This window comes from Mixophyes fleayi, chromosome 6, assembly GCF_038048845.1.
Source record: "Mixophyes fleayi isolate aMixFle1 chromosome 6, aMixFle1.hap1, whole genome shotgun sequence".
Classification (NCBI taxonomy): Eukaryota; Metazoa; Chordata; class Amphibia; order Anura; family Limnodynastidae; genus Mixophyes; species Mixophyes fleayi.
Genome location: NC_134407.1, coordinates 25,721,260 through 25,732,777, shown reverse-complemented (window position 1 = coordinate 25,732,777; position 11,518 = coordinate 25,721,260). Strand labels below are relative to the sequence as shown.

General features: G+C 41.4%; 1 protein-coding gene across 2 annotated transcripts in view; it reads right to left on the bottom strand.

Annotated features, from left to right (window-relative positions):
• Positions 1-1,355: 1,355 nt before the first annotated feature.
• Positions 1,356-11,518, bottom strand: part of INPP5A (inositol polyphosphate-5-phosphatase A) — a 306,445-nt gene continuing 296,282 nt past the window's right edge. Inside the window, exons 13-16 of one of the 2 annotated variants that reach the window (XM_075216068.1) lie at positions 7,442-7,553; positions 4,743-4,811; positions 3,465-3,552; positions 1,356-3,326 (exon numbers count right to left, since the gene is read on the bottom strand). In XM_075216068.1, coding sequence (XP_075072169.1) covers positions 3,472-3,552; positions 4,743-4,811; positions 7,442-7,553 — 262 coding nt within the window. In that variant the 3' untranslated portion in view covers positions 1,356-3,326; positions 3,465-3,471. The remainder of the gene's footprint in view (positions 3,327-3,464; positions 3,553-4,742; positions 4,812-7,441; positions 7,554-11,518) is intronic. The other variant, XM_075216067.1, reaches the window with a different exon arrangement.

Below are 11,518 nucleotides of genomic sequence, written 5' to 3'. Positions count from 1 at the left end.
AGCCAAAGACTGCTTTATTATTGGGGCTGATATTGCTTCTGCCTTACAGTAGCCACAAACACTTTTCCCACCAGCAGCTACAATTCGGTTACATTATGTATCAAGTGCTCTCCGCATCTTAGAGTGCAAGCTCATTTGGGCAGCATCATCTTTACCTAGTGTTTCATGGCATTGTAGGTAATGTGTGTTATGATCCCCTCAATGTACATCGCTGCGTAATATGTCAGAGCTTTATAAAGGATTGCAATAATTATATGCCTTCTCTCGGTGTCTAATAGATAAGGTGAAGGTCTCTATCATATCTATTTATACGAATACTAAAGCTGGGTACAAACTACAGGATATTCGTCCAATAATTGGACAAATCAGCCGACATGTTACCGTTTGGTCAGATATCGTGTGAGTGTATACAGTGACACGATGATCTAAAGTCATCCCAAAGTGCCGATCATCGCTTCATTTGGTTGGTCGTACCGTTCAATATTTTCCGATCAATCACCTAACGATCATGCAGTGTGTATCAGGGGCGGATCTAGAGAATACTGCTACCCGGGGCGATGTGGGGGGGGGGGGGGGGGCGCGTGGATTTAGGCCACGCCCCCTTTTTGACATCTGAGGCTGCCGGCGGCTGCATACTATGTGCAGGTCCGTTCAGCAGTGACAGTGTGCTGCCCGGATGCTCCGATTGTGTTTAAAACACAATCAGAGCGGCCGGGCAGCACGCTGGCCCTGCCTGTTACTGCTGAACGGACCTGCACATAATGTGCAGCCGCCGGCAGCAAGCCCCGATCGCCCCCCCCCCCTGGATCCGCCACTGGTGTGTATGCACTCATGCTGACGATCGCCATAGAGTTTACAGAGTCAGGCTCTTTTCAGCCAATGTTAGCACTGAATGTCAGAGTGAATAAATGTAGAGAGTGCTGTAGATGGAATAATTCAATTGTTCGTTCTGAGACAGAATATTTTGTTTCAGAGTCACAGACGCTAATGAAATTCGTAAGGACATGTGGATAGCTATAACAAGGTGGTTTTAATCAGTGTGACAATAATGAATGAATGAATATTGTGCTGTCATTCTCCGGACTATAGGACCAGATGAAGAGCACAGATCTGAAGGTAAATTGTGTCAGTGTGTACGCATGAATTGCCAGACTGATCGGACCTTCAGTCGTAGGTATAATCGTTTGAGATAGCACGTCGGTCGGAAAAATTCTTCAGCGTGTACCCAGCTTAAGGTAGACCATTCACCAGACCGAGACCGTAATACTATAAAACTTCAATGTAAAAAAAAAAAAAAAAAAAAAAAAAAAAAAAGGGAAAGATACAAAACAAACAAATGAGACATAAACCAACACTAGATTGTCACAATGAAGAGTTTATTGCTTGAAGTTGAGAACTAGATAGCCCATGTTGTTTTAAAGGCGATTCATACATAACCATCAGTGGAATTTCCATTTGCATGAACACAATCTTGTGATAAGATTACAACAGATATGGCACACTAACATAACCCAGCATCTGCCTCTTGTAGACACGGTGTAGCTGGGAAGACAGATCCTGTAAGTGGACATAGATCCATTTCCGGAACGTAGTGATTTATACCAATAAAATAAAATAAAAAAAAAATCAAGCCTCAATCTAATGCAATCACATAGTCCATGATCTCTGTAGTGTTCTGAATAATATCAATAGTACAAACATTTGTGTTTCATCGACAGGCTCTCTAGTTACCTTTCACTGTTGTACTCTGGTTTAGAGTCGCCTGTCAACAGCGACAATATGTTACTTTCCTAAAAAATAAAAAAAAACACAAAAGTTCTAAAACTAGGGGACTACCTGAATTAGGCTGTTCTAGATAATCTACATACGACATGTCTCCCATGTCATCACTGTGTTTAAGAGAATAATTGGCACCATGATACAGTAACAAAAGACAGACAAGTTTACAAAACCCTTAAAAGATACACCCAAGCCTAAGTAGAAACTTAACATTCAGTCCTTAATAACACATAGAAATAATTTATTACAAGAGTAATAAAGTGAAAACTAATTATATATATATATATATATATATATATATATATATATATATATATATATATATATATATAATTTTCATATTATCTACGATGGCAGTTCTGTATATCAAGGAGGACGACACTAAAAGGTAACACATACAAATTTTGGTTGCAGATGTACATATATCTAAAACTGCTACTCCAGAATGCTCGTTACTGGTATGGCACACACGCCAGTGCTGGAAAGGATACTTAGCATAGGATTTGGTAAGATTTATAAATTATTTAAAAAGTATATAATTTTTTATATTTATATATTATATATATATATAAAAAAAATGAAAAGCAGCTGCTTTGTGTGACTTGACAAAAACAAACCATGTTATATGGCAGTGTAGTAAATAACATGGAAATCACAAATATCCTTAAAACACTAAAATAAGGGTGGGTTAGAGACTGGGGGGGGGGGGGGTGTTTCATGTCTAGAGTGTGGAAGTTGGTGACATTCAGGAATGGCTATTGATCTGAATGGTCACATTAAGATGATCATGACGATTGCACTTTAATGGCTACACCCCTACATAGCCTAATGTTAGGGACATAGGCCTCAGTCGACAATGAAAACACATTTAAAATTCTTGACTACTCCTAGTAAAATTACCCCCATGCTGCTCCAGGCATTTGCTGCCAAACTTGAAGCCTTTAATGACTTCATTAGAGTTTCAGTCTTTAACGAAAGAAAAGCAGGAAAAGGTGATTAGTGATACCAGGTGCCTGGCAGAGTTCCATCAGCCTGTAAAGGAACGTGACCTGGAAATGTTACCGTTCCATCCAGCTATAGAGGGCAATCCCCTACAATACTGAAGGCATTGGCGCCGGCACTGCCCAGCGTTGCTGACGACCCAGAGCGGTTGGTGATTGAACCTCCCCAAAGTGACCGTGAACAAAAGATCTGCATGCAGGCGCTTGGCTTCCGTCTTTGTGTGTCGTGACTTTGCAGGGTAACAAAATAGGACCTTACCGGATACGTATGGTCTGCTAGCATTTTGGCAACACAACAGTGATGTAAAAATTATATACATGTGTCCACGTTTCTACTGGATGTTCTATAACCATACAAGGAAGTGAGGTATGTGAGACTGGTTGGGAAGATGAAGCCTAGTAGATGATCCGTAATTTACAAAGGTGGCTGTGAGGACCTGGTTTTATCGTCGCGGCTCTAAGAGGGAGGAGTCTGCTATACTGCGGGTGGAGGTCCTCACAACGTGGTCTCTTGATAGATCTTTTCGCTGTATTGGCATCTTTTCCCTGTGAAACGGGCAAACATACTTATTAAATTGCAAGACCAAACCGAAAACAAGCACATCAAACAAGCAATAACTACATAACTGCAACACCATTAAATCATAATAATTGGAGAAAAGAAAGAAAGAAATGGATATTTACCACCACATCACTGCACGATACAACACTTGTGCACATGTGCATTAGCTTTACCTGCCCCAGCGGCTATTCGGAAGGACAGGAAGACAGGCTGTATAGAAAGGGGAGAGGGTAGAACTTTGTCAGATATCAATGTGTTCTACAACGCTCCAAGTGTGCAAAGTGCACATAACTAACACAAATAATAACATCTCTGCAAGTCAAAGGAATACTAAATAACCGACTGTGTGTTTATCAATAAGATGTCAGAGAAAAACTGCTGAATATACTTTCTTTAAATATCTATCTCAACCCACAGTTGAACATTATAAGGCTAAACGTGCAGCTAGTTATTATCTTGACTAGAATACCATTATTAAAATGCACCTGTTATCTACACACATTGGTGACTGCTATTTAGTGAGCTTAACCAATATTCATGAAAATGCAGCAAATCTATCTAATAATGAGGGACATCACTAGGGTCCCCCTCTAGGCCCGATGCCACCCATTGAAAATAACCCTTAAAGCACCCCAAAAACACATGGACAAATATAATTCACAGTACATAACAATATGGTAAGAGAGATATCACTGTTCCCATTATATTGAAAACCACAAAGAAGTGGGCGGAAGTAAATAACTATGCGGGAACTAAGCAACTAATTGGTTATTTCAGATGATTGTCGCATCCATTGTGCATTCAGTGAAGCTACTCAGGTGGGCGGGGTCTTTGAGAATACCTCTCAAGTGTTCCGATTCCAGCGGGACACTCCCAATTTCAGCGGACTGTCCCGCTCGATTTACAATTTGCCCCGGATAGCAGCCAGTTTCCCCGGTGGTCTAGGAGGAAGTGGGGCAGGACGTGGCCAAAAGCCGCTTCTGCGAATGTGCGAACTGCGCACAGGAACTTCGTGGGTGGTGACGGGGGGCGTGGCTCACTTGTTCCTCTTTCGGACCTCCAAATGTTGGGAGGTATGCTTTGAGAGGTATACATATGATACACACTGACCTGTTTGTAATCGTTTCAACATACCTCCCAACATTGTGTTGGTGCAAAATGGGGGTTTCTCCATGCCATTTGGGGGCAGGTCTAAAACTTCTGTACTTCCAGGCCACTCCCACCTACAGTCCCATAAAAAGTCCCTTGTATTGCTGTGAGTACCATCTAACATTTCCGGCAGTCCGGACTAAGAGCCTTGACAGACAGGGTGGTAGGTTTCATGCATTTACACAGCTCTGGGTGGGGACAGTGAGCAAAACACAATATGAAGACGATAAAATGAAAAGCCGCCACCTTACCTTGTGGTCCCCCATGCAGATATTTGGCCCAATGCTGTCATACACCACTATTCTTTCATCGTTCTCTGACTGGAGAAGAAAGAATAAGAGAAAGGACATAAACATTAAGGCACATCAGTCTAGACAGAGCAGCAGCTGAAGGGTCTACTGAGCGATACTGAAAGTTCTACAAATATGGATTATAGAACTTTGTATTCACACAGCTTGGGAGTCTTTCAAAAATGTATTTAATTACAACAAAATGTTGGAGTAAAAACTGGATTTGTCACTTTTATGAACCTGTTTACCGAGATATTATTTATTCACTGATTAACTGACTACAGAAACAGCCAAACACTCAGTTCTAGGCACGGAAACTTCAGAAATGGTGTACCTGGAACCATTAGTTATAATCTTATGCTTTAAGAAAGAGGCGACAATAACATATACGATTTTATCCATTGGTGGAAAAATGTGCCATTAAAAGATCATCAACGTTTTATTGTATTTAATTTGTGGCATCAAAACACTTAAAAAGAAATGTACTGGTCCATATACACTGAACATTGTTGTCAAATTTTTGCAGACTTCCAATACTATGGGGCCGATTCAATTCGGCCGAGAATAACGCACCGTTAGCAGTTTTACCGTTAATAAAACTGCGCATAATTACCCTTTAATACGGTAATTTCAACGGTAGATTTTTACTCGCGGCTCCCTGAGCTGCGAGATGAAATCCAGGTTAAAATTACCGTATTAACGGTAATACTGTTAGCGTCGCGCTATTCACGGCAGAATTGAATCGGCCCCTATGAGTGAAAGAAAAACAAATATTTAAAATCGGATTTAGCATTCTATAGTTATTTTAACAGCAGCTTTACCACAGTAACACTTTTACAAACTTCGCAGCTTTTCTGCTTCAGATCATTTCCTTTCCTGGAGGAAACAATTCTTATGGTAACTGGTGCGACAAAATATAATTCTAAAAGCTGAATAAAATCTCTAAGATTCCCATAATAACATCCTCCACAAACATGGTGTGATAACATGCCAGCCATTATTAAATATCGTAAAGGATTTTTTTCTTCTCTGCAATCAGTCAAGTCTGAATGAATGAGAGTGTAATATATACATCACCGTTTGGACAAAAAACTAAATTATGTTAATGCATTAGGCAGGCGTAAGGTCAGGTTTACTTTATATTATGGTTGCTTGCCAAAATCGCATAAGAAAACATAACCTTCCGCACGGGATGCATGAGCACTTTCCAATATTTCAAGATCATAATGGCACTTCCTTTGCAAGTGAGAAAGCATTCATCACAAAGGGACTTGATAATTTAAAAAGGCAGCATAAAATTGTGGATTTCCAACTGTATAATCTTTAGACAGATAAACAAATTACAGCACTACACAAGCAGGAGCAGGCCACACTTGGCTGAGCATTCATTACTGCATGCTATCAGGCGTCAACGTGACTCGCAAGCAGTGGGCAACCTTTGGTGTTTTAGGGCTCAGGAAGCATAACATAACATGATGGTAAGGTAACCGAGCATGGCATGATAGATGGTGCTGCATGAAAGCGGTTTACAGGCCCATGTCTGTACAATCTGTAACGCCTACTAGGGGACGCTCCACATGCTGTGTGCTAATTTGGGAGCACAGACGGTGAAGTGCATTTCAGATGCAATCTCGGTCTTCCTCTCTTAAATGAAATCTAGCTGGATCAGCACTTAGTTTGACATAACGGCTCACAGGGTATTGTCTGTAATGAGGGACTGAGCACGACGAAGCCGGCAGGCTCTACAGCCAGTCACAAAACAAATGGCACAGCCGTGGTGCCTGTGTGAGTGCTATAAAATGTTACACAATCAGGAATAAAGTATGTGCATAGCCTACACACAATAGACAGTGATTATGTTGGCTGAATTGTGTCTCCTGCCTCAGTGACGTCTCTAGTTCCTAATAGGCGGCATTTAGGAACGTAGATTCAGCAGCGGCTGCCTGTAACATAGGGGACCACCACACCTTGGGGCTGAGAGTGGGACAGATGCCAGTCTGCGTAGCGTCCCGTCGGTGCATGCATGTGCGCCTATGTAGACTTGTGAGCCTCTGGCACTCCCACCCGCCTGCTCCCAGAGAGGCGAGTCGGGGGAGGGAAGGACCGTTCTACTGTTGGCTAAGTACATTACAGGCACTTTTACGCCAATACGGGTAACGCAGACCTGCAGAAACAGGAATATAATGCTTGCTAGGAGGCCTATGTTTTGCCCTTATATAGGGCAAGTGCAAATACTCACTGATAATGACGACTTGTCATAAACCAGCAGCATAAAGTTGCTGATGCAGAAGCGACGCTCCTCGATGTGTGTACGGCTCCCAATGGGCAGAAATGTGCTATTTCTGTGATTTTTATCTAAGAGTATTCAACCGATTTTGTACCGATTTTGCTACTAACCCCGCATCAGCCCCTCAAACTATTTTGACTTTTAGAGAATGTAATATGACAGGGAAACAAAACCAGAAATGAACAGTCGAGGATTAATCTTGCAGCAGATACTTTACTTTGCATTTTAAGTGTTAATCTTTAAGTGGAAACATAATGTAGAGATATAAAGTAATTATAATACTGAGGTTTAAGGAGGATATATGTTTAAACACAGCAGTGTGGATACCTAAGAACTAGTGTCCTAGTGAGACCAGTCCTCAGAGGAGACTTACCTTTAAAAGTAGTTCTTTAGCAGAGTGTGACATTAGGATTCGATCGCACCACGCTGGACATCGTGTATTCATGTATTGCTTTCCCTGACTGCTGTCTTCACTGTATGGATAACTAGGAAAGAGTCAATAGAAACATGTCAAGCTCTGATGTCTAATTGTCAGAGTGCCCAAAGCACTGTACAAACTTGAAATCTTAGCACCTAAGAGAACAACACTGTTAAATGGCATTACCCCAACTAGGAATTGGTGCACAAGATCTTACACATTTCCTGCTGAAATACATGAATTATTAGATTCTCTTATTTAAAATGTCTATCAATAAAGGATATAATATATACAAATGTAAATGCTTGGTATATCAGAAGATGGAATATGTATATATCAAGCCCGGACTGGCAGTATGACAGCTGGCATTTCCCAGTAGGCCTGGCGTGCCTAAAAATATTAGTGGGCTAGTTTGGGCTCCCTTCATAGGCTCAGCCTCAGACCCCGGCTTTTGTTTAGCTGCGGGCTGCAGAATTCCACTCTGCCCATTTACAGTACTTGGTGTGGTAGTTGTGCCATTACGGAGATGTGGTCTTGTGCGCTTAATGTGCCAGTGCTGATTTTTAGTGCCAGTGCAGCCTTGTTTTATAGATACAGTAAACTATCAATATCAACGGTGGGCAACAGGCTTCCCACAAAACCTTCGCCTGCGGCCCCCTAGAATCCTCCCACTTTTCCTGCGGCCCCTAGAATGTTCCCACTTTGCCTGCGGCCCCCTAGAATCCTACCAGTTTGCCTGCGGACCCCTAGAATCCTACCACTTTGCCTGCGGACCCCTAGAATCCTCCCACTTTGCCTGCGGACCCCTAGAATCCTACCACTTTGCCTGCGGCCCCCTAGAATCTCCCACTTTGCCTGCGGACCCCTAGAATCCTCCCACTTTGCCTGCGGACCCCTAGAATCCTACCATTTTGCCTGCGGACCCCTAGAATCCTACCACTTTGCCTGCGGCCCCCTAGAATCCTCCCACTTTGCCTGCGGCCCCCTAGAATCCTCCCACTTTGCCTGCGGCCCCCTAGAATCCTCCCACTTTGCCTGCGGCCCCCTAGAATCTCCCACTTTGCCTGCGGCCCCCTAGAATCCTCCCACTTTGCCTGCGGCCCCCTAGATTCCTCCCGCGTGACCTCTTCTGCACAGTGCAGGGAGGTCACGCGGAATACCGTACAGGCACGTTTTACGCCAATATGGGTCATGCAGACCTACAAAAACAGGCACATACGGAGGAGGGGGCCGTGCACTGTGCTCTCCCTCCTTCCTCTATGCTGCCCCTTTGAAGGCTGGAGGGCCGTCTATACTCAGCACTACCAGGAGATGGAAGAAAACCATTGCTATATGTGGATTTCTACCAACCGCTAGTAAGAATATTGTAAATAAGCCTTATTGTGTTGCAAAATTGTAAGCACTCGGCATATTGTAAAATCTCGTATTAGCCACAGATGGTTCATTATCTGCTCATATGAATAAGCAATACAGTACATTTATTGCACACACTCTGCGAAACGCAGCATTTCAGGACGTCGCAACAACTGATCAATACTTAAACAGTCAATTTACTCTGTATAATCTGGAATACTTGTGTTAAGGACATCACAGACCTATTTACCTGCAACATTGGCAGATTCTGTACAATGACAAAACGTGTGCTAACTATTACTCTGTACACTGTTCAATTAGACTAGATTAAGTATTGAGCTGCGTGTCTTAAGAGAGTTAAAGGACTGGTTTAGGGATATTGACAAAACATCGGTTATTCCTCAGCTGATTTACAATGCAAAAAAAAAAAAAAAACAGGGGAGAAAAAAAACGTTACATAATGTGATTTCAATGGAGGTTATTTATTATCTTGACGGACACGTTTACACCTGATATAAGGTGCTAATTCGAACTATTTTACAGCACTATTATCATTTCCAAATAAGATTTAATGACTGTAGTGTTTCAATTATACAATACTACGTATATATGCCTGTATTGCCCTTCAAGTAGATGTTCTTAGTTTATTTTCACAGCACTTTATCAAAATCCTTAAAGCATACAGACAGACATTTTATCGATTGGTATTGGGAAAAGGCCTTATATTACTGGCATGGGTGTGTTGGGACACTTTACAGCACATTTCTGACGTTATAAACTATAGAAATGACCTCTAAAGTATTGCACTGATGGCAAGGGGAAAGGTTAAAAGTTATTAAACCACAAAGTCTACGTCCGCAGAGCAGTATTTCCTATGGAAGGAACTGGCAGACATGAAATGAGGCCAACAGTAGTATAATGAGTTAATATGTAAACACTCCCACACAATGGAGGCAGCCATTTTGTGAGCTGAACCCATAGTCGTGAGAACGAGGCCTATGAATTCAGCAGGAACTAGTGACATGACTGAGGCATTTTTTGATTCATTCCTCGCTTATTCCCAGTGACTTAATAAAATTAATATTGGTTCAGCTCACAAAATGGCTGCCGACATCTGAGTGTTGTTGACATGCACATTTACAAATTAGATTTTTTTTTTTTAAATTAGCATATCACCTCACACACAATAAAAAGTGCACGTGCTGCACAGTCTGTATAGAACAAGGAAAGCCTGTTTATTATTGGATTATACAAAGATCACGTGACACGGAAGCATATGAAGAGATCACATGATCGCGTTTGCACTGCCTCTGTACGCTCACATCAACTGCATTTACATATAAATCCAGGTAGATTAGATGAAATTACAATTTTATTTATTTTTTTAATGTTGGAATTAAATAAAAAAAACACTCTCACCGACAGTCTGAGATGTAATGAAGAGAAATGGCTTGATGCTTCAGCGGAAACTTATTTACCACCCTGCTTGGTGTGATAATACAATACCATTCTCCTAAATGGTTTTACAAGCTACAGCAATATTAAAAAGGCATTAGCTATGGCAAGATGCCAAGAGCACCGTACTGCATTGTATTGTACGAATCCATTGGTATCAGTACCTTTTCCACCTCATCAAACCTTACAAGGCTCCTTCTGAAAACACATTATGAGAATTCAATTTGCTACTTGACTGCAGTAGAAGCTCGCACACGTTTTCTGATGCTCCACGAAACAAATTCCACCGTTACAATCTGTGTTTATGTTTTTGGATAGTGGAAAATACTCTGCGGATATATATGTGTTTAGTACATTATCACATTTAACGATGCTGCTTTTACTACTTTCCGCTATATCACTAAGTTGCAACAACGGGTGGGTTCATGAACACATAGGAAGTCAACGAGACCATTGCCTCTGGGGGTAAGAGGGGTGATATGCAATGTGTGGATGTACATATCATAATAGACAACTGAATGCAGAGAAATACTGGGCCTGACGCACTTCTGAACGCAACTTGCGGCTGAAAAAAAAAAAAGTGTGGAAGTTGAACTTAATTCCGCTCATATTCAAATCCAAACGGATCTCGAGATGCAGTTCAATATGAATCTGGGTGTAAGTACGCGCTGCCTAAACGTTACTGACCGTTAACAGGCTGCAGTATACGCATATGTGCAATATAATATAATAATAATAATATAATATAAAGTTAAAATCAGAACACATGCAAAAAAAAAAACCCCAAACTATTTTAGATAATAAATGACAAAAATATTAACTGTAATCATTAATAAAAAACAAACAAAAATACACATTTACAATTTATTTTAAGTTATATGCATAAATCATGATGTTCTTAATTAGTACTGCACATACACTTTTAGAGTCTCTCTTAATGCATACACACATACTTTGCTATCTAGTGGCACCCATACAAGTAGTTACTAATAAATAGACTGTAATGTCAGTCATCACTGACACCTGTCCTGTAGCTGGTGCAAATGATACAGTGAAAAAACAAGCAAACTTACCAGAAACCCAGGACACGTATGCGTTGGAAGGTCCTCGACGCGCCCTTACAGCACATTGGCTACGTCTGCCCGCCTCTTCCCACCCCCGTTCCCCCCTGTAAGTAGCAGGCATTTGTAAGCGTGATCTGCATTCATACATGAATTGCACGCA